Raw genomic sequence first — 24,157 nt, 5'->3', positions numbered from 1 at the left:
AAATATTTAATATTTCTTACCCAACCCTCTGCACAGGTCTGGGGCGGGGTACAAGAAAACATACATAAAATGCACATAATAAAATCACTTATAAATATATATATATCATGTTTTCTCCATCTCTCTCTTTCTCTCTCTCTTTCTCTCTCTCTCTCCATATATATATATATTTTTTTTTTTTTTTCCAAAAATAGATCACTGGAAGGCCTCAAAGTGCCAATACATTTTTAATAGTTTCTTGAATTATTTGGAGTCTTGTGAGGGCCAAAGATGGAAAAGGAATATTTGCTTGTGGAAGCTAGTCTGGTAAACTTGGAAGAAGGAATGTCTTACTTGCTGACTGGAGGACTGAAAGATGCGAGCCAGGCTGTGCAATTGAAGGTTGGAGGTAGTCCAGGGAGAGAATACATGGTGAAGAGGTTGTGAATAACTTTAGTTTTATACTTTCATATGCCATGTGTAAATCTTTCAAAATGGGGGTGATATGGTCTTGAAGGGGTGTACCAGTCAGTAAACAAGCAGCAGAATTTTGAATTTTGCAAAGTGTGAGGTAAATCTGTGAATAGGGAATTACTGTAATAGATGGGGAAAAATCAGTTTGAGGGTTCAAGGATAGGCTTTAAGTGATGCAACATTCTTAATTTGACAAAAGACGATTTGGCACTATTTTGATGTGGGGGACCATGGAGAGGGTTGAATCTAGGAAAGGGAAATGGACCCTGTGAGTTGAAATCGATCAGGAAGACGAGCGGCGGCCAAGGACAAGAGCCTCAGTTTTATTGGATTAAGGGAAAGTTTATTATTGTGCGGCCAGGAGTTAATTGAATTAAGACATAGTGGTGTAAATTGAACAGTAGCAGATCATGTGGAATGTAATGGAAAAATGATCTGTATTTCATTGGCATATATCCATTGGCTCCCTATTATCCACTTGTTTAATTCATTGAAGAAAAATGTAGCAGATTAGTGAGGCACCATTTCCCTTGTGTAAATCCATACTCGCTGTCAGGTCAATCCAGTAAGGAGCGGTAGGAAGAGCTGCGTTAGTGCCCGGCGCACCCGCGGTTGCCGCACGCACAAACCAGTTCACCTACTGCTCGATCCTGTATGTAAATAGCTTGCAAATGCAAGCTGCGTCTAAGAAGCGTCCGTGAAACGTTAGGCCCGCGCAACCCATTTTACTGTATAGAGCGCTATACAGCGCCTATACAGTAACCTGGGTGCGCGAGCCTAACGCTTCACGGACACGCTGGTATCTGTCATTTCACATTTGAAATGACAGGTACCAGGAAGTGGACAGTTCTCCTCTCGGGATTGTCAGCACTCTCCCCTCCTCCCGAAGCAAGCAACGAAAGCAGAAAAAAGCAAAAAAAAAAAAAGTTGCAAAGAGTGGGGAGAGAGAAAGGGCAATCCTATGCTCGGGATTGCCCGTCCTCTCTCCCCTCCTCCCGGAGCAAGGCTGCTTTTCGCGCCTTGCCTCGGGAGGAGGGGAGAGAGGAAGGGCAATCCCGAGCGTAGGATTGCCCTTCTCTCTCCCCTCTCTTTGCAACTTTTTTTCCCCACTTTTTTTGCTTTGGGAGGAGGGGAGAGGACTGGGGTTGCCCCGGAGACCACCCATGGACGCGGCCAGGGCAGGTGAGCGGGGGCTGGGGGAAAGTTTGCCACCTACCCTTACCCCTGCCTCTAACGCAGGGGTAAGGGTAGGCGGTAAGTTAGCAGGTTAAACGCGCGGCAAAACGGCAGGGTAAAAAGTGATAGTCGGGGCACGCGTTACTGGATGGTAGAGAATAGCTAATTCGATCGTTTACATCTCATATACATGCCGCGTGCGGAAGGGGTTACCCGGGGATTTAAGGACGCGGTGAGAGTAGGTTAAAGGGGATTATGGATCGCAGGAAGGGCTAACGTGGCCGGAAAGTGAGTAGAAAGCGGGTTAGGAGTGGGGTAAACGCGGCCGCACTTTACTGGATTGACCTGTGTGTGTCTTTCTATATGTTCTGCAATTTTGTAGCTCTACTTGATTTTTTTGGCACCGAAGTCAGGCTCATGTTCTGTAGTTTCCAGATCACCCCTGGAGGCTTTTTTTATATATAAAGATCAGCATCACATTGGCCAGTCGCCAGTTTTTGTATCCTATTATTAAAATCATCCATTGTATCCAAATTACTAGTAATATAATCTGCAGTTTCATTTTTTTAGTTCTTTATGAACTCTGATCAGGTGCTGCTGATTTACTACTGTTTAGTTTGTCAGTCTACCTGTGATTTGTTTCAGTTCTTCTGTATCGTCGGCATCGAATACTCTTTCTGGATGTAGTTGTGGTACAGCTAAGTGGATAAACTTCTTGAAAAATGTCTCCATCATTGGGGAGATACCAATGTCCTTTTCAGTAAACACCAAAGAATTTGCCTTTCTTCCCTGTCTTTATCATCCCTAATTGCCCCTTCAGTCATCTAAGGGTCCAGCTGACTCACTGCCATCTGGGTATATTTGAAAACTTTTATCACAGGTTATTGCCTCTAAGGCTAGCTTCTCAAATTCTTTTACAACCTTGGCACAGTTTTATATCTAAATTGATTTTTCCTATTTTCTTCAGATGGCGGGTTTTGTTTTTTTTTAACAGTTTTTGAAAGAAGGACTTTTGGTTAAAATAACATTTCACCATACCTCTTTAACCATGCAGTTGTTGGCCTTCCTTTCACTTTTTTTTGTAATGCTTGGACTATGGCTGGACTGGGCCTCCAAGATGGTATTTTTAAACATTGTAAACACTTAAAAAAATAGGTTTCACTGGTCCAATTAATTATCATTATAATTATAACCACTTATGCAGTACCACATTTGTTAATTTGTAGGACCTACAACTCAATGAGTTTGGCAGTCTTTCAAACTCATACAACAGGTGAAAGGTCCATTTGCTTTATTTAGTAATCACTCAATTTTTAGGTTTGTTTTTTTTTAAATATTGATCATGCCTGATGGGAGCTCTTAATGTTGTAGCTGCACCTCTTCATTTTATTAAAGTCTCCCTTTTGAAAGTAATGCTAGAGCCATAAATTTCCTTAGTGTCCTCCCCCCAGTCAATATTCTTTTGATTACGGTAGTTCAGTTTTACTATTGATATTTTATTTTCATTTGTTTTATGAGTAATGGCAATGTTTGTTTTTCTATTGTTGCACTAATGGAGTCTGGATTTTTTCTATTTTCAGTTCACTTTTTGTCTGCACATTTCTACTTACACTTTGACTATTCTATATTTAGTGAAGCTGTGTGCTCTGCTAGGTTGTAATTTCTGTATGGGGTCTATAATAGCTTGGCTAGTTTTTTGTTTTTTTTTAATAGTTGTATTGGTATGTTAGTGCCTAGTGTAATATTTAGTGTTGCCTTTTCATTGGTAGGGTCCTTACTGTTTGAGCAATAGCAATTAGTGCTGTTTTAGTATGAGAGGTTTACTATATTGTAACTGAAATTGTGTACTCATGGCTTCTGTGGGCTAAACCCACACCTAACATGCATTATAATAGGCCTAGTGCCGTAAGCGCTCCAAGTGTCTCTTTTGCAGGGTTTTCTGATTGGCCCAGAGCAGACCATGTAAATATCATATACTATGTGATATTTTTACTATAGAATACTACTTTTGTATGTCCTTTTTCATGTAAAATCTGTTTTTATGTATCTTTTTTTTTGTGTGTTGTGGGAGTTGCGAGGCTGTAAGGTTCACCTAGGACACATAATATGCTTGCACTGGCCCTGGTTAAACCATACATGCCTCTATGCATCAGGAATGTTAAGATTATGCCTCTTAAGATGGGATTTAAATTTAGGGGCAGTAATTTTGTGTGTTTAGTTGAACACTAATTTATGTGCACATTGTTAGTATGCTAAGGACCTTGCTGTATGGAGAGCTAAATCTGTGCATGTTTGCGGGTAAAACTGCACACAGCCCAGGACATCTTATAAAATTGGGACTCAGCTTTCGGGCCAATTCAGTAAAGTCCGCGGGAGATGGGCGAATGCCCACTCTCCCGGAGCATGCACAGGCTATTCTCCTGTGCGCGCGATTCAGTATGCTAATTAGGTCCGGCGGTAAAAGGAGGCGCTAGGGACACTAGCGTGTCCCTAGCGCCTTCTTTTGGACCGGAGCGGCGGCTGTCAGCAGGTTTGACAGCCGACACTCAATTTAGCCAGCGTCGGTTCTCGAGCCCACTGACAGCCACGGGCTTGGAAACCGGACGCCGGCAAAATGGAGTGTCTGGTTTTCGACCCGACAGCGGCGGGCCGACTTCAAACTTTTTTTTTTTTACTTTTGGAAAGTTTCGGGACCTCCGACTTAATATCGCCATGATATTAAGTCAGAGGGTGCACAGAAAAGTAGTTTTTACTGCTTTTCTGTGCACTTTCCCGGAGCCCGAAGAAATCAGTGCATACCTTTTGGGTAGGTACTAATTCCTGAAAGCAAAATGTGCGGCTTCACTGCACATTTTGTTTTCTGAATCGCACGGGAATACCTAATATGGCCATCAACATGCATTTGCATGTTGCGGGCACTATTAGGTTCGGGGGATTGGATGCGCGTTTTTGGCCCCTTACTGAATAAGGGGTAAGGGAAAACGGGCATCCAATGGCGGGTTAACAGTGCGCTCCATTGTATCGGCTTGTTTGTAAAGATGTAACCTGCCCATTTTAGGGTAATAGAGCCGTTATGATGGCTCTACCGAATGACAGTATATAAAACTCAACGAATAGACTTTTTTTTTATTTTTACACAATTGTTGCAATCCCCACAGAAATGAACTTTGCTCTCTTGAACTTTATGAAATTGTGAGCTTTATTTTTGATAGGAACATGCAAACTATGCATGCACACATGTACAGCATCCTGACAATTTAGGGTTAGTGGTTTTCTGAAAATGTTTACAGTTTAAATCATTTAAATTCCAAGACTAAAGAATTGAGCTTGTACAAATACTGTTAACAAACGCTTTCCTCATTCATCAGGCCAAAGAGTACTGAAGTTTTTACTTTATTTCAAACTCACATTCTAGCAACCTGTAGAAGGATCTTACCTCAATCTGGTATTGAACTTATGTAATGTGGTACTTCAATTTTTTTTTTTCCTCAGAAAGGTGAGAGAAGCTGCATAACTTTCAGGAGCATAAATTGGCCAGGAAATTTGTCTGAGATACCATTAAAATTACTCCTTGAAATCAATTCTAAAGCTAGTAGTGTTTGTATTCACTTTGAAACAGGAGAATGAATGCAAAAAATAATGGAACTAAAGCAAATTTAGGCATTCTGTGTGATTATAATGTAACTAGGGGCCTTGGAATGAAATGCTCATGCATTGTATAGACAATAACACTGAATTACACACGTACTTTGATACAATTACTGTGATGTCTAACATCAAAGGCTTTTGTATTGTAATCACCTGGAGATCTCTGAAATATGCACATAGGAGTATTACTATATCTAAAGATTCTTTCTGCAGTAAAGCCAAAATATTAAAATTTTATTTATAGTCTAATTGAAATTTTAGGATAGCTAGAGCAAATTTTGTTATCCAGCATTGTCTCCAAGGAAAAAGTCCTTCAGGTTGCTTTTGAGACTTTTCTGGTTTGACTCCTATTTATGCTACATATTCTACTTTTAATTCAAATTATTTGTAGTTAAAGTTTTAATCGTCACCTATTCTAAGCTAGAATTTGGAGCATTCTTACTTATGAGATTTGGCATTAGTTTTACAAAGTAGGTTTTGTTTGGGGGAAATTTTAGATATTGTAGTATATATTTTTACTGAATGTGTGTGTAAATAAGAAGGCATGAATGGTATAGAAAAGTATCTTCTTCCTCTTGCTGGAAAATATTTTCGTCTAGGATTTAAGGAAGATGAGATTCTGTTTTTGATTAATTAGGGCAAGTATTTAAGACCCTGTGTGTGAGATCAGATGGTAATATAATGTTCAATGTTGGGTAATATGCAGAATTTTAAAAACTAATTTGTTACCTGAAATGGTTCATATGTTTGCTCTGTAGTCAAATATTACTTTCCTCCAACCCACCATTTTCTTCTTTCAAGAACATATGCATTTTTCATTAAGATATCTTGTAAACTTTTTCATTTCCCTTCAATATTCAATAAATACTGTGAATACAGTATATTGTATCATTGATCAAATATAAGGTAAACTGAATTTTGTATTTTGGAAAGTCATACTGTAGTCATGAATTGAAGGTAGGGTGACCACGTAGCTCCATGGCCAGAGGGACAAACCTGAGCCAGTTAAGTTTTAACTTCACTGTTAGTTCCAATTTTCCTATTGCATTCCCTAAGAAGAACAGAACTAATTTCCTGTGTATGCAGTGGGGTAAAACCAGGACTCAACCCTCCTGAGCATGGAGCTAACAAAACAGAAACATTCATATGGGCTTAGATGTGTATTTGAACAGTGATAGATGATTTTGGCACTGATCATTTTCTTTCTGTTCTTTACTAAAATATTCACAGTAGTGGGAATTTAAAAGAAATGAAAGCTAAAATAGAATATTTTTGATTAGTCATTGGACATGTCCAATAGACAAATAGTTAAGTGCATCTTTCTAAACCTAATGGAAGGTGGTTTATTTTTTTTAAACTTAGTGGAAAAGTCAGTGAAGCGGGTAGTAGATTTGGTAAGATTTAAAGTGTCTACATATACATTCAAATTCAAGTAGCTGAAAGTCCAGTTATATAGTGTTTTCTAGTTTCAGCTTTGGCCTCGATTTGATCCTAGAGTTTTAAATCTGCTTCATCCTGTTCTTTTTCTATTAAGGTTAATATTGAAGAAGGAAAATGTGGAAGTCGGCATTTCTCAAGTTTTATAAATGAGAATTATTTGAAGCTCAGGAATAAGTGAAGCTGAAATTTGAAAAAAAAGAATGCATGCTAATTATCAGACCAGAAGTCCCACTTATAGAATATTCAGAAATTTGTGTGAAGTGGGGAAGATGAAAAGAAGTCAGAATTTGAAACTGAAGAATGAAGAAAAGAAATAGAAATGAAGTTAAGATAAGAAGTAATCTGGAATCAAAAAGCACTACGCTAAGTAATTACTAGTCTGTTTCTGTGTCCCTGTATATTTTGCTAAATATATGCATGCATTATCTGTTTAATAGAGAAAACATATACAGGGTAAAAAAGAGCCTAACAGGGAACTTTAAGTAAGGCAGTTATAATTACAACTGCCCAGACAAGTAATTGAGTTTCAAATTAAATGCCATTTATTTCACTTCAGCTTGCTATTTACCAATTTTAGTTGGTTTTTAGTTTTTTTTTTAATTAGCTTACCAGCTAGTAAATGGATACATTATGAACATTTTGCTATCTGTGTGCAGGAATCCCGTTCCGCTTCAAGAAGCGGGAGTGCACGTCGTTCTGGGAAGTCTGCCAGCCACACTCCTACCCGCTCTCCAGCAAGATCACGATCCAAAGAGGGATCCAGACGTTCCAGATCAAAGTCCAGGTCAAGATCTGAATCTAGGTACATTTCTGAAAGTTTTTTTTTAAATCAATATTTCTGGGGTTGTACATCAAGGTATGAGTTGTCAGTTTTAAATTGAATCTCCCTATTCTTTGAAGACAATTAGGATGAGTCCACAATGGCGACATCATCCTATGGAGCCTGGCACAGTTTCTAGAACTTGGACTCAACATCTCTAAGCATGCATTATACAGGATGGCTGGCCCATGGAAAAGTAGCCCGCCTCCAATACCAGTGCATTGTAGGCAGGCTACTTTTCCATGGGCCACCCTGTAGCATGAGGGGTCCCTTCAGTCTTTCTTTTTCTGCAGAACTCCATGGTTCACAGTAATTTTGTCTCGCCTTTCTCCTACTTGTAGGATTTTTTAGAGCAATTTTGTGTTTAAAGTACCAGGATGGTCCTCTGTTCCCTTTCTATAAAGGTCCCTAGATAGTTTTTGTAGCATGTAGCCAGATGGACTCAGGACCAATAGGTTGTATTTCCTGGGCGGTGGTGCACTCAGGGGCTGTTGCCATCAATTTCAATCTTGTGTTGCTTTAGTTTCACAAAACACTGTCATCAGGATTCCAGCAATGCCCTCAAATGCATGAGGACAGCATCTATCACAGATCCCCATGCTAGATGTGTCTTCTGCTTGGGAGCATCACATGATGTCCAGGGTTGCTGAAAATGCATACAAATGACCCCCAGAGGATGCTGGATCCGTTTGGAGAAGATGGGCACCAGAAGACCAATCCAGTCACATTGAGGGACCTTGGAGTCACACCGATGACCATAGAGCCATCAGCTCCTACAAGTCCCTCCAACTAAAACCACGCGTCTGACTTCAACCAAAGAACGAGCATTCTCCACAGCGGGCCCTACCATCTGGAACAACTTACCGTCTGACCTCAGATTGGAACCCTGTCCTCTAACCTTCCGAAAAAAAACCTCAAGACTTGGCTTTTCTTTAAAGCCTTCCCTTAATTTGCAATATTTCATCATACTGCTCAACAGACTTCACTCCACTGACCAGACCCTCTAGATAGATAGAGAGAGATATCTTCCACTAGGTATGCTGTCAGTCTACCTCCCGGCTACCCTAGCCTCCCAAGTTCGATCTCCTTACTATTTGTGACTTTGCCCTCTGCCTTTTGTGTTATGGTTTTTTAGCTAGCCTCTTAGTTCCATGTAAACCGATCTGATATGAATTACTCATTCATGAAGGTCGGTATAGAAAAGTGTTAAATAAATCATGGCCTGAGGAACTCTGCCTTGGGGGTAAGGTTATGAATACAGCTGCACATGCTCAATAGGGCATGTTTCAGAGTTCTAGAATCTTTGAGATCAAAGTTCTGTGCCAGGTTCCATCCGATGTCACCATGTGTGAGGACTAACATCCTGCTGTCCTCTGAAAACACTTGTTAGAGGTAAGTAACTGGTTTCTTCTGCAACCACTCAGGTCACGCTTAGCACTGAGGATTTCCCCCTTTCTTGTTTTTGAGTGGCCTGTAGCTTTGGTAATCACCCATGTGCAGACTGCCATACTTCTTGTCCTCTGAGAAAGCAGAGTTGCTTACCTGTAACTGGTGTCTCAGGACAGCAGGATGTCAGTCCTCAAGATTCCCTCCTGCCGCCTCTGGGAGTTGGTTTCTCCATGTCTAACTTTATCATGGACTGAGGGGCTCTGCCTGGGAAGCAGGGAGGCAACTAACAGTTGCACATGCTCAGTAGAGCATACTGAAAGTTCTAGAACAGGGGTTCAGGGGTTCCCAACCTTTCAAAGAACTGTCCCTTTTCACCTTCAAAAGGTTTCACAGAACCCCACATACTTTAATTTTTTCATGCTATAACAAAAGAAATATGCACTCCAGAATCATTCTTAACATAACTTTAATGGAAACTGAATACATAGGACAGTTTCCAAATTTATTTAAAAATTGACCTCATAGTTGAAGGTTGAGGCCATTCTACCTTCCGATCCAGCTGCAGTGGGGAAAAGGAAGTAAGTTTAAGAAAAAAATAAAAATTCCAGGTTAGTAACTCTGTATGACTTGGTAGAAAATGAGCACCGTTACCTGCTATTTAATTTTCAGAGGGACACTGTCTAGAGCAGAGCTTTCCAAACTGTGTGTCGGGACAACGTTAGTGTGTCGCCTGCAGTGTGCAGGTGTGTCGCGCAAGCCCGGTCAACTCTGATGCGAGTTTGGGCTTTTTTTTTCTAGAGATTCACTTTTTTTTTTCATTTTATGGGTTGCTTATTATTGGGTGATTTTTGCTGTCAATCGCGTTTTTTTTGGGGGGCTTGGTGGGTGGAACGAGCCCAGCCATCCTTGCATTGGCTGCTGCTGCCGATGAGGCCTGGCCATGAGGAGTACTGACTGCAAGCAGCAGTGTCTGGTGATCATGGAAGGGAGTGAAGCACTTAACTGGCAACAATCAAAAAGACGAGGTACATGAGTGTGGGGGCCAGACATGTGCTGGGGGGGGAGAGATGAGTGAGTGGGGGGCAAACGTGCTGGGGGGACAGACATGTGCTTGAGGGGGAGAGATATGAGTGTGTGGGGGCCAGACATGTGCTGGGGGGAGGAGAGAGATGAGTGTGTGGGGGACAGACAATTTGTTTTATTATTGTTTCTCATAAATTATAACAATAACATGAATCTTGGAATATATATTTTTAATATAAATTTAAGGTTTTCATGAGATAGGTTGTGTCATGAAACATTTTATTTATGTATATATTTAAGGAAACATACATAAATTGTCGAAATATGTTTCGTTCGTTTAACCTTTAACCTCTGGTTTACTAGTAGACTGAATTACCGTGTCGTGAAATTATGTTTGTCTAAAAAGTGTGTCACCAACATGAAAAGTTTGGAAAGCTCTGGTCTAGAGTTTCCTTTCAAACTCAAGTCGGTGGATGAAAGCCATCGTTTTTGCTCTTGGATACTTTTTTCTGCTAGCAGGTGCAAAGTACATGTGTGAAAGTATGCACAAAGATTTCAAAATTAAATCTCTGCATGTACTTTCCCGGACCTAGCCCTGCTGCTTCTTCCTCTGCAGATAAGTCTGCATGCTATTCACAGTATTTCCTCCGACTTAATATCGTGGCAATATTAATTCGGAGGAACAAAGAATGTTTAAAAAAAGAAAGTAGTACCAGTGGTCAGGTTATGAAAAGGGACGCGTGTAAAACTGAGTGTCCATTTTCCTAACCTGCTGACAGCCATCTCTTCCTGGGCGCCCGCTACCGAGGAGGTGCTAGGGGCACACAGTTTCCCCATGTGCCTCCTTTTTATCGCTGCAGCTGATTAAATATTAAATTGGGCACCACAGAGTGGTCGATGGGTGTGCTTTAGAGAGAGTGCCCATTTTCCCTGCATCGATATTACATCTGCCTGAAAAAATTTGAAACTTACCCTCTTTCAGAATTGACCCCCTTTTAGCCTGCTTTTCTTTTATACTTGAATATTTTCTTTTGATTCTTACAAATACAGAAAATTGTCACAAATTAATTTAGATTTAAAAAAAAAAACAACCCTATTTCTCAAAGGGAAGAAAGCTCCATGTCCCTCTAAATAACTTTTGTTTTTAATGTCAAATGCAAACCTGGCTGTTGCATCATCCTCCCTCCCTCCTTGATCCCTGGCGGTCATCTTTCCCTTCTTCCCTAAGTAAACTGTAGTGGTCTTCTATACCCCCTCTCTGACCATGATTCATGGGAGTCCCTCTCCCTCTCACTCCTTACAGGCTTCTGTCCATTCAACTCCCCTTAACAAGGTCAATCATGGATTCCTGGCCGTCCTCCCAATCTTCCATTTCTTCCTTTCCTGGCTCATTCCTTCTCCCCTCTTTTCCCTTATATTGTCAAGCCCAGTTCCTTTATCTCCTTTCTTCTTTTGAATCTTTAGTGCAGCTCTCCTCTCTGTCAGGCCAGAGGCAGAGCATGTGGTGGTAGAAGGAAATACTTCTCGCTGTTGTGACCACCCAGCTTTCCCCTGCAGCAAAGGTTCTGACAGCTGCAATTGGCCCCTCTTCCCCACGTTCTCATGAAGTGCAGCAGTGGAGTTTATAATTCTTGAAGGTTGCAATTGATCCTTCTTTCCCACTTCACTAAACATATGCAGTTTTAGGCTTCTGATGATTGCAGATGATCACTCTTTGCCCTTCCTCCTCCTGGTCTGCAGCAATGTGGAGGTAAGGTCTCCACAGCTCGGATTGCTGTACCGAATCCGTCCCGACGAGGTTAGAAGGGAGCACCAATTAGGTTGAGCAGCCTTGGTTGGGCTAGGCCCCGATCCGGTGCAAGGGTCCACACATGTGGAGACCCTCGGGGGACACCATCTTACTCACGGGGGTCGTCTGTGCCATCTTCCCTTCTCGCCGGCTGTACGCACGGGACAAGCCGAGCGGCCAATGCGCCTAACTTGCGGGCGCGTCAAATACAGACGCGCACATAGCTGTGCACAACTGCATATGTGCAAACACACAAACAATGGCACCGGTGCCCAAGAAGGCCAGAAGGGCACGCTCTTTGCCCAGCCTGAATTGCAGTCCTGCCCATGTTAACATTGCGAAGAAGCCCAGGGGGAACCAAAGCCTGGTTCCGGAACTACTGAAGGTAGCTCCCCGGACCTTTGCATCTCAGAGATGGCTTCCCCACAGGAGGGCACCTCTGGGGCCTCTCCAGCTCCCCCTGGGATTAACATGTATCCAGGGACCTTCTCCTGGTTGGAATTTTTCCCAAGGGCTGCCAGGCTCAACCACTGCCGGAAGGACAAAATCCTCCCGGCCCTGCTCGGATGCCTTGCCTAACCAAGAACTTCCCTAACAGGGACCCAGACACCTCAGATGAGGTGTCTGGGTCCATTCCAGGAGAAATCCCTCCTGGAATGGAACCATACCGAACCATGCTTCGCATATTTCACAAGTATGAATTACCAGCCCTTGTTTCCCAGACTCTAAAGACGCTGGGTATTCCTGGCACGGACCTAATGGCGGAACCAAGGAAGAACCCCCATCTTGGTGTCCCTTCATAAGGCCTCATGCTACTTTCCAATGATGGAAGCCATCCAAAAACTGGAATGGGATGCCCTGGAGGCCAGCTTCAGAGGGTCGGGCCTTGGAAGCCCTATACCCTCTAGAACAAGTGACCAAGGAACACCTACGTTTCCTGAAAATGGATTCTCAAAGCGAATAACGATTCCCGTTGAGGGAGGGGGCTGCATTGAAGGACACCCCAGTAAATAAGATTGGTATCCATCCTTAAGCAGGCCTTCACAACAGCAATGACACTGCAGATTGCTTCCTGCTGCTCCTCTCGAGCGAGGCAAATAACTCCGGAACGTATACCAATGAGATGATGGAACCTGCAGCAGCCTTCCTCACGGAAGCAAGCTCAGACCTAGTACGCACCTCAGCCAGGGGTGCTGCCTCTGTAGTGGCAGCCAGAAGACAACTATGGCTACGGAGTTGGTCTGCGGATGCGATATCTAAAGCGAATCTCACAAGAATGCCTTTTAAAGGATCTCTCTTGTTCGGAAGCGAATTGGAGAAGTTAGCCAGCAAATGGGGCGAATCCCTAGTGCCTCGGCGAAAGGAAGATAGGAGTAAAAGATCTCAGCATCTCTCTTTCAGAAGAATCAAGGGCAGAGGATAGCAGCGCTTTAGACTCTACAGGAACTCGCAGTTCTAGGCACTTTAGGTCTCAGCCCTTTCGGAAAGATAGACCAAGAGGGGAGCAGGCTCGGGCGCAGGCTCCAGCCGTGCTCCACAATGGCCGACCCATCCACAGGAAGAGGATATAGGGGATTGACTTGCCCTCTTCTACCAGAGATGGGTCGAGAGAACGTTCGACAAATGGGTTTTAACATCATTCGAGAAGGTTACTCTGGAGTTCCGCAGCATTCCTCGAGATAAATTTATGATGTCACCCTGCCACGCCCATTCCAAGAGACTGGCAGTAGAAACCACTCTAACAAGACTACTCAGTCTGAAGGCAATAACTTTGGTTCCCACGCACCAACAAAATATGGGGCACAATTCCATCTCTTTATCGTTTCCAAGAAGGAAAGATCTTTCCGGCCCATCTTGGACCTCAAGAACATCAACAGTCATCTGCAGGTTACTCTTCGCTCCATAATAATGGCAGTACAACCGGGAGCGTTTCTAACCTCCCTGGACCTTTCCAAAGCTTGCCTTCACATCCTAGTCCATCAGGATCACCAGCACTTCCTGTGCTTTGTGATACTGGGACACCATTACCAGTTCCGAGCACTACCCTTCGGCCTAGCAACCGCCCCCCCCAGAACCTTCACCAAAATCATGATGATCGTGGTGGCAACACTGAGGAAGGAAGGGGTCTTGGTACACCCTTACCTGGATGATTGGCTAATCAGGGCAAAGTCTTCAGAAGAGAGTTGGCAGGTGACCAGAGTCAAGAGCCTACTGCAGGAACTCGGTTGGGTCGTGAACATGGGCAAGATCAGTCTGCAGCCTTCTCAATCACTAGAGTATCTGGGGGCCCATTTCAACACCAAACAGAACAGTTTTCCTCCCTCCCCCAAGGAGAAGGAAACTGATGGAACAATTACGATGATTGATGACCATTGCACGACCCAAGGTATTGGACTATCTTCAAGTCCTCTGCCTCATGGCATCAACCCTGGAAATCGTCCCTTGGGCAAGGTCCCATATGGAACCCACTGTCCCAGGACTACTCAATTCGCCTCCAACTACCAGTAGAGGCACATTCTCAGCTCCTGTAGTGGCTACAGGAAGACCACCTAAGCAGAAAAGAGAGCCTATCCCCACTGAACTGGATCTTGCTCACCACGACTGTGAGCCTGTGAGGGTGGGGAGCCCACTGTCAGGAACTGACGACCCAGGGACAATGGAACAAGGAAAAGGTGGAATGGAACATAAACCGCCTGGAAGCTCGAGCAGTCAGACTAGTGTGCCTGCAATTCAGCCACAGACTGAGGCAATTCAAGTAATGTCGGACAACGCGACAACAGTTGCTTACATCAACTGCCAGGGAGGAACCAAGAGCCAACAGATATATCTCTGGAGATAGACCCTCTCATGACATGTGCGGTGGTAAACCTACGAGGGATCTCTGCCTCCCACATCGCAGGAAAAGACTCCTCAGCAGAGAGAGAGAGCCTGGACCCAGGCGAATGGACGCTGCAACCCATCTTCGCCGCCCCCCCCCCCCCCCCCCCCCCTCTCATGGCCACTACTGGGCAGGGTCATCTGCCAAATAGAACATCAAAGGGGACTAGTTCTACTAGTGGCCCCGGATTGGCCAAGGCTACCATGGCACATAAACATGCAAAGACTTCTTGCTAGGAACTCTCTGTGCCTACCTCTTCAAAGGGCCCGATTCTCCACGAAGATCCGTCTCTATTCTCTCTTACGGTCTGGCCCTTGAGAGGACTCATCTGAAGAAGCATGGTGACTCAAAGGCTGTGATTGACGCCCTACTCCGAGCGCGCAAATTCTCCACATCCCTGTCATACATACGGATCTGGAGAGTATTCGAAGCCTGGTGTGAGGACCACAGGATTCTCCCGAGGACAGCCAAGATTCCCATGATTCTGGAGTTCCTACAGGATGGTATGAAGAAGGGGCTGTCACTCAACTCCCTCAAGGTCCAAGTAGCTGCACTGACCTACTTCAGAGCAGAAGTGGACAGTATCCAGCTATCAACCCATCCAGACATGTCCCACTTCCTGAGAGGGGTTGAACAACGCCGACCACGGCTAGAGTAGCCGGTGCCTCTATGGAATCTCAATCTAATATTAGACTTCCTAGTTGGGGCTTCTTTCAGACCAACCCACGGTCTGTCACTACGCCTCTTAACATTGAAGTCTGCATTCCTGGTGGCAATATGTTCAACTCATTGCATCTCTGAACTACAGGCTCTATCCTGTTGGGAACCATTCCTCAGGTTCACACCTGGAACCATACAATTGCGCACTGTCCCCTCCTTCCTTCTAAAAGTGGTTTCCGAGTTTCACTTGAATCAAACCATCTCGCTATCAGCTCCAGATGAACATAAGGACTTGAAGACTCACGCCTTCTTTGCAACCTGAATGTCTGCAGACTCCTGGTGTGGAACCTGGAAAGATCGGAATTGGTGCACAAAACGGATCGCTTATTCGTTCACAGCAGGAAGAAACAGAGAAGCAGCCTCGCGGGTGACCATAGCCCGCTGGATCAAAGATGTAATCAAGGCAGCCTACATAAAGACAGGAAAGCCCTTACCTCTACAGGTTAAGGCTCATTCTACGAGGGCCCAGGCAGTTTCCTGGGCAGAAACCAAGCTGCTGTTGCCCGCCGAGATCTGTCGGGCGGCAACGTGGTCCTCCATACACACCTCCAGGTTCTACCGCCTGGATGTTCAGGCCCGGGAAGACGAGCCTTCGCAAGGGCAGTAATAAGTGGGCAACGGGCAGCCTCCCGCCCTGTCCGGGAGTAGCTTTTGTACATCCCATTGGTCCTGACTCCATCGCTAGGAAATGGAGAAATTACTTACCTGATAAGACAGATGGTCTCGGCATCCTGCCCCAGAAAAGGAAAACCTCGGATAACAAACCTCGAGACTAGACAAATGCGGGTAATCCGCAGCCTACCCCTAGTTCGACACCCACAGTTAATCCGGTGTTGGCGTTAATTGGTTGAGTGCACTGGCGGTCTCCAGTTTGGAAATTAGTCAAACCAGTTCAAGTTTTACTCAAGTTTAATCAAGTTATTTAAGCAAAGATATATCCAGTGGCTTTTCGAAGAGAATACTGAAGAGCTAAGGTTACTGTAGGGGTATATCTAGAGTGACGTCAGCTTTGAAATCTGTCTCCCATCTGCTAGCAGAAGAGCACAATTACCCATTGGTCCTGAGTCCATCTGTCTACACTAAGGAAAACAAAATTATCAGGTAAGTAACTTCTCCATTTTGAGATGTTGCTTGTTTGAAGAATATCTAGAAAAATTGGTCAAACACCTAGGAAAGTCTTAAGTCTCAAAAGTTGCTGGGATACCTTTCCCAGTTAACAGAAGTAAGGCTAGGCATTACAGTCTTGGGAAAAAGGGGTTTCTTCACCGCACCAGTAATCATCTCAGTCCTTTTGGAGCTATAGGAACACTCAGGGCATGGCAGATTATAGCTTCAGGGGACTTTATGGGGCTCTTTGAAAATCAATGCTATGATCTGGTTACGCCTCAGAACTTGTTCGTCCACTAGTCAGTCTTCATGATCTATCCATGTCTTCCAAAAATAAAGGATGCAGCGTTGTCCATGCTGGAACGTCGTCTTTTGGATGCAGCAGATTCTCATGCATCCACTACAGGCATCACTTCTCTCAAGATGGTCTCCGGAGCCTCAGGACTGAGGTCCGGCTCTCTGAGCCAGTTGGTGTGGGAATCATTTCCCTAGTGGATAGACACATTGCATTTACTGAAAGGAGTGAGCTTAACCACACCAACATAGTTGTGTAGCAATCTACACAAGCCTCTCTGGTTTGGGGGTTCATTTTTGGGATCAGGTGCCTCAGGAGAGTTGGTCTCTGGAGCCTCATGGTCCATTAACTCACTAGAGACCAGGACCATTCACCTGGCTCTTCTGCATTTTCTCCCACTGATTCGGGGGAGGGCTGTTTGGTTCCTCTCAGACGATGCCACACCAGAGGCTTAGACATAAATCAGCAGGGGGAACCTCCAGTCAGGAAATGTTGGCAGATCTCGCCACTGTTCCCTTGGCTGGAAGAAAATATTAATTGCTTTTTGTAGTGCACATCGCGGGTCAGGAAAATGTACAAGCTGACTTCTTCATTCAAAATTGGCTGGATCCCAGAGAGTGGGAGTTAAGCTTGAAGGTGTTTCACCAGTTTTGCTGTCGAGTCACCCACAGGGGTGTCTGGTGACCAAGTGGCATGCATAGGTAGATTGGTTAAGAACATAAAAAATTGTCATACTGGGTCAGACGAAGGGTCCATCAAGCTCAGCATCCTGTTTCCAAAAGTGGCCAATTTAGGCTACAAGTACCAAAACATCCCATGCTGCTGATGTGAGTAATAGCAGTGGCTATTTTCTAAGTCACTTGTTTATTAGTAGTTAATGGACATCTCCAAGAACTTCTCCAAACCTTTTTTTAAACCCAGCTACACTAACTGCACTAACCACATCCCCTGGCAACAAATTCCGGAGCTTAATTGTGCGTCGAGTGAAAGCATTTTCTCTGATTAGTTTTAAATGTGCTACTTGCTAACTTCATGGAGTTGCCCCCTAGTCCTATTATCTGAAAAAGTAAATAACCAATTCACATTTACCCATTCTAGACCTCTCATGATTTTAGACCTTGATTTTCTAGACTCATGATTTTCTAGACCTCTCATGATTTTCTATATGGAGAACACCATCACCTCTGCACAGCAAGCCACGCCAACAATCACACAAGTGAGAGACCTAGGAGTCCTAATTGATGATCGCCTGAATTTCAAAGCCACTATTAATAAAACCACCAAAGACTGTTTCTACCAACTACAAGTGCTGAAAAGAATTAGACCTCTTTTCTATGCCCAAGATTTCAGAACCATTCTGCAAGCAATCATTTTCTCAAAATTAGACTATTGTAACACCATCCTACTTGGCCTTCCCGCTTCATACACCAAACCGCTTCAGATGGTGCAAAATGCAGCTGCACGAATTCTGACAAATACCAGGAGAAGGGACCACATAACCCCCATTTTAAAGAGCCTCCATTGGCTACCTATACACTTTAGAATTATATACAAGGCCATTCTCACCACATACAAAAACATCCACCAACTGGCTCCCATTGACCTACAGATCCCCCTCTGACTACACAACTCGTCAAGACCAACAAGAGATGCATACAAGGGTTCGCTACAGGTACCACCGCCCAAATCCACCAGACACAGCACACTAAGAGACCGAGCTTTCTCTACAGCCATCCCACCGTTATGGAACTCCATCCCCTCAAATCTCAGAATAGAACCATGCATCTCAACCTTCAAAAAAAGACTAAAGACCTGGATATTCATACAAGCCTTCCCGGATGCTAATTGATCTAACACTTCCAAGCCACCCCCATTCTCCACCTACACCATGGTTAACCTTATCTTCTATCGTTACTTGTGTGAATAATAACCTGTTCTTTCTCTTCTAAGCCAAGTTCTTAACACCCTGTTATATGTAATTGCCTTTTCAGCACCATTGTTATAGTTATGTTTACTATGCACCCCTGTTTTATGTGAACCAGCATGATGTGACTGCTGTCTCGAATGCCGGTATATAAAAATTTGAAATAAATAAATAAAAACATCTATCATATTCCCCCCCTCAGCCTGTCTCTTCTCCAAGCTGTACAGTCCTAACCTCTTTAGCCTTTCCTCATAGGGGAGCTGTTCATCCCCTTTATCCTTTCGGTTTCCCTTCAATGTACCTTCTCCATCGCAACTATATCTTTTTTTGAGGTGCAGCAACCAAAATTGCAGACAGTATTCAAGGTGCAAGAGAGGGATCTGGGAAGGTACCCAAAAATGAGGGTGCAGTCTGACCCAGCTAGTTCTCAAGACGTTGAATGCATCCTTGCGTGTACCCCACTTTTGTACGGTAACTCTGCACTTGGTGATTGCCGTGGTCGAGCCCGGAGGATTCTTGTTGTCCTTGTACCTGAAGGAGGCTTATCTTCTCTTGTGGTCATTGTAAATTGAAAACATGCTTTCTCAGGTTCGCAGTGCTAGGGAGCCAGTTTCAGTTTCAAGTGCTCCTATTTGGGTTAGTGTCAGCCCCTTGCACATTTTCCAAGGTAATGGTCGTCGAGGCAGTGATTCTGCACAGAGAAGGCATCCTAGTATGGCCCTTTTTGGTCCACTGGCTAATTAGAGTGAAGATCTGCATTTCATCCAAAGGGTTTCTTTTGTTGCAGATCTTGAGATGGGCATTACATTTTGCCAACAAGCTTGGTGCTGTCATAGAGCTTGGAATATCTTAGGACTCATCTTGACTATACTGGTCCCAAACTATTTCCTACGTGGGCTGAAACTGCAGGGACAGATCAATCACTTTTTTTGTGCCTCAGAAATGTGAGTCTGGAGTTATCTTTTGGTCCTAGGTCCCATGACATTTATGTTCATGCTGGTTCCTTAGATGTTTTTCACACTTTGCCGTTATACTGAGACCTTGGTCCCAGTGGAATCCTCAGCTGGTTTTGAAATCTGGTTGTCCCTATATGGGAAAGGCCAAATAGTCTTATTTTGGTGACTGTTGCTGGTCAACTTGTCCAAAAGCATGGAAATTCCAGAGAGGGTCATAGTGATGACAGATGCCAGTCTGGAGGGGCCATTTGTCAAGATTAAATGGCGCACGTTCGGGGAATTAGCGTTGGAGGCCTCTGTCCTCAGTTTTTGGAAACATGAGCCCTCCGGAAAGCCTTAGTGGTTTCTTCTGTGGGACTGATACAGTGCAGAAAAAATCCTGTCAAACAATGTGATAGCAATGGTTTGTATCAGCAGACAGGAAGGACACAGCCTAGTGATTTCCTTGGAATTTGGGATATTGTTTTGGGAGGACTAAATCCAATGGCCTTGTGTTGACATGACTGGGAGTGTGGAGTCAGGGAGTGTGCAAGTGGGATTTCTGAGCAGGCATACACTGGACCCTAGAGAGAGGCTGCTGGGGGGGGGGTTGTCCCCAAATTGGATTTGATGGCGACAAGTCTAGATACCAAGTTCCACGTTTCTTCAGTTGATATCAAAAGACAGGGTTAAAAGTGCTCTATGCGACCTCTTAGATGTGGCTTCAAGATACTGTTGTCCCTCCTTGGCTTCTTGATAGGCAGGGTAATCGGGCATATAGAAAAATATTGGAGTAAGATAATCTAATGGCTTTTGACTGGCCCAGGTGACCATGGTTTGGCCACTTAGTGACTCAAGTTAGAGGTCCTTTAAAACTCTGCCATATTCTAGGTCTGTAGCATCAGGCTTCAATTTCTTTGGAGTTAGGTGCGCTGGTCTGTGCTATCTCTAAGCAAACAACTATCCCAGTGGAGGGAGGAGCAGCCTTAAAGAATGCACACGATAGGGGATGGAGTCCATCCTTAAACAGGCCTTTGATGCAATAGCAATGATCTTACAGATTGCTTCTTGTTGTGCCCTGGTAGCGCATTTGTGCCTGCTCCTCTCTCGGGATGTGGATGGCTTGGGTGAATTCCAGAGCAGTTATGAAACCGGCCACTGCCTCTTTAGCTGAAGCAGGCTCAGACCTGATCAGTACCTCAGCCAGAGGAGTGGTCTCAGTGGTGGCGGCCAGAAGGCAGCTGTAACTGCAGAATTGGTCAGCAGATGCAACCTCCAAGGCAAATTTCACAAAGATGCCTTTTAAAGGATCACTCCTTTTAGGAAGGATTTGGAAAAGCTGGCCAGTAAATGGGGCAAATCTGCAATACCCCAGCTACCAGAAGATAAAAGAAAGCAGTTACAGCGAACCTCGCCCATGAGGGGACAATCCAAGGGCTCCCAATGCTTTTGCTCCTACAGAAACTCGACATTTCAGAGGTCTCAGTCCTTTGGGAGTCAGCAGCCCAAGAGAGGGGTCAGGCTCGGGTTCAGGTTCATCCTGAGCACACCCCCCCCCCCCCCCCCCCCCCCCAATGAAGCTTTGCTGACCCACCCTTGGAACGAGGAGATAGGGGGTTGACTGTCCCTCTTCTACCAATGGTGGGTCAAGATCACTTTGGACAAATGGGTACTGGAGGTCATACGAGAAGGATATGTGCTGGAATTTCGCAGCACTCCTCGGGTCATATGTCATCTCCTTGCCACTCTCTGAACAAGAAGCAGGCAGTGAAGACTACCCTGTTAAGGCTCCTCAGGATGAGGACTATAATCACAGTACCTGTGCCCAGGAAAATATGGGACATTATTACATCTGTTTCATTGTACCCAAGAAGGATGCCTTTCACCCCATCCTGGACCTCAAGAGCATCAACTGACATCTACGAGTGATATAGTTCTGCATGGAAACCCTACAGTTTTGTGGTAATGGCCATACAATCAGGAGAGTTCTTAACCTCCCCGGACCTATCCGAGGCATACCTACGTATTCCAGTCTGTCAAGAACATTGTTTCCTATGCTTCACGGTACTGGGTCACCATTATCAGTTCTGGGCACTGCCCTTTAGCCTGGCCACTGTCCCCAGAACATTTTCCAAAATTATGGTGGCTGTAGCAGCAGCAGCGTTGAGAAAAGAGGGAATCATGGTGCACCCGTACTTGGACGACTGGTTGATCCGGGCAAAGTCCGTGGAAGAGTCTCCGGGTGACCAACAGAGTGACCTCCTTGCTTCAGGAACTCTGGTCATAAACTTGGACAAAAGCAGTCTCAAACCCTCCCAGTCCTCAGAATATCTGGGAGTCTGGTTCGATACCAAGCAGGGCAAGGTCTTCCGACCATGCAGATAAGGAAGTTGATGTCCAGAGTGTGTCTGTTGATGAACACACTACGCTCAACGTGTGGAGCTATCTTCAATTCCTCGGTTTGATGGCAGCAACCCTGGAAGTAGTACCGTGAGTGTGGGCACACGTGATCACTTCAACACTCCCTGCTGTCATATTGGAACCCACTGTCTCAAGACTATTATTTTGCCTCCACTTACAGATGGAATTAGCTCCAGTGGTGGCTGCAGGAAGCTCATCTGGGCAGGGTGGACCCCCCTGTCCCCTTCCAACTGGCTGGTCCTCACAGCCTCTGGGACTGATGAGTTCACTGTCAGGAACTGACAGCCACGGGGCGTTGGACCAAGGAATGGAGGCCCTCTGAAATATAAACCACCTGGAAGCCCAGGCAGTCAGATTGGTGTCTACAATTCAGCCACGTGCACCAGGGCCAAGCGGTCCGTGGATTGTCAGACAATGCAACAGTAGCCTACATCAACTGCCAGGGTGGAACCTCACCTCTGTCATACATGCAGAATACAGACAGATCCTCATCAGAACATACTGTAATAATAGAAATACACACAAGCTTAACTGAAAACCACAACAGTGGAAAGATGCCATTCTCATAAAAAATCAAAAAATATAAAATCAATAGTAATCACTCTGATAAAAAAAAATACATATTTCCTATCAGCTGAAGAATAGAATAACATCCAACAATTAGAAACTCATTAAAAAAATGTTCCAAACACCAATAAAACATTTCAAAACAGCAGACAAAAACATCTAATAGTTAAAACTAAGGATAAAAAAAAAATTCCCTGCTCTCTGAATCTGGGAACTTTTTGATTTCACGGTGCCCTGAGATTGTCTTGGATTAGCAAGAGGAGAAGGGGGGTTGTGCTCAAACTTTAACCTCTCTCTCATATATGCACATGCCGCCTCCTTCACTCTCTCATGCTCAGTCTAACTCTTGCAGTCTTGCGCGCGCACACACTCTGTTCACATTCTCGGCCTCATATAGGCATGTGCTCAGTCTCACATAGGCACATGTACACACAGGCAGTTTTTTTACTCACATTCTCAGTCTCACACACCGGCTATCTCTCACTTGCTCAGCCTCACAGGAAAATGTGCACACAGGTAGTCTCTTACTCACAGGCTCTCTCACTCAGTGCTCAGTCTCACACAGACACACTTAAGGCTCTCATTCCCTCATGTGCTTAGTCTTATACAGGCATACATTCAGACTCTTACTCACATGCACGGTCCCATAGGCAAACATATCTACAGGCACTTTCAGGCACACATAGGCTGTCATGCACATGCTCAGTCTCACATAGGAACACACTGGCTTTGTCTCACACAGGCTCTCGCTCACATAGGCATGCCAACACACAAGCTGTCTCACTCTCACATGCTCTGTCTCATCCAGGCACTCATGTGTTCGGTCTCACAAAGTTGTGTGCACACTGGCTGTCTCACTCAGTGGTCAGGCAACACACCTACAGGCTGTCTCACTCACATGCTCAGTTTCACACACATGCTATTTCTCTCCTCGCACAAGTAAAAATAGCAGCAGCTTGAAGTTTCAGCCTGTGCTCTAGCCCCTGTTACCGACAGGACTTGTGCTTTTCTTACTGCTGTCTCTTCAAATTTGACTTGCACTGCTCCTTCTCTTGTTCCCACACAGGTCCACCTCACTTCTGGGCTGTGCCAATAAGGAAGCCAAACTGCCCGCTTGGTCCCCCACATGTTCTTTTTAGATGGCTGCTTAGTGTTGCAATCAGCTCTGCTGTTTGTGTTCCACCCTGGCTTGAAAATGCTGACAGCCCAGGTGGAGAAGGAGATCTCTGCATTATGCTGGAGCAGAGGAGAGGGAGGGAAGATTAGTTGCATCAGCAGGAGACTTAGGAATGTGGTATTCTGGCCACAGAGGGCAACACACCAGATTGTGCTTTGTGACAATTGTGTGTAGAGACACACTGGTTGAGAATCACTGTTTTAGACTTCTAGCATTTGTATAAAGACATTTCAAAGTGTGTTTTTTTTGTTTGTATTAACCTGCTTATCAGTTGTCAAAGGTAATTTGAAATCTTTCGGCTCTGTCTGCTCTTTACTTAAGGGCACCTGGACTACTTTAACTTTTATTGGCAGCTTCTCTGTTGGGATGCCCTAACTTCCCTCTTTTGTTAGTAT

At 44.5% G+C, this 24,157-nt stretch overlaps 1 protein-coding gene across 3 annotated transcripts in view; it reads left to right on the top strand.

Moving 5' to 3' along the window:
• Window positions 1–24,157, top strand: part of TRA2B (transformer 2 beta homolog) — a 98,449-nt gene that overhangs the window by 14,161 nt on the left and 60,131 nt on the right. For all 3 annotated transcript variants that reach the window (XM_029606481.1, XM_029606484.1, XM_029606482.1), the window contains exon 2: window positions 7,374–7,519. In XM_029606481.1, coding sequence (XP_029462341.1) covers window positions 7,374–7,519 — 146 coding nt within the window. The remainder of the gene's footprint in view (window positions 1–7,373; window positions 7,520–24,157) is intronic.

This window comes from Rhinatrema bivittatum, chromosome 6 (assembly GCF_901001135.1).
Source record: "Rhinatrema bivittatum chromosome 6, aRhiBiv1.1, whole genome shotgun sequence".
Lineage (NCBI taxonomy): Eukaryota > Metazoa > Chordata > Amphibia > Gymnophiona > Rhinatrematidae > Rhinatrema > Rhinatrema bivittatum.
The sequence above is the reverse complement of the archived record's forward strand: the minus strand, read 5'-3'. Positions and strand labels throughout refer to the sequence as shown.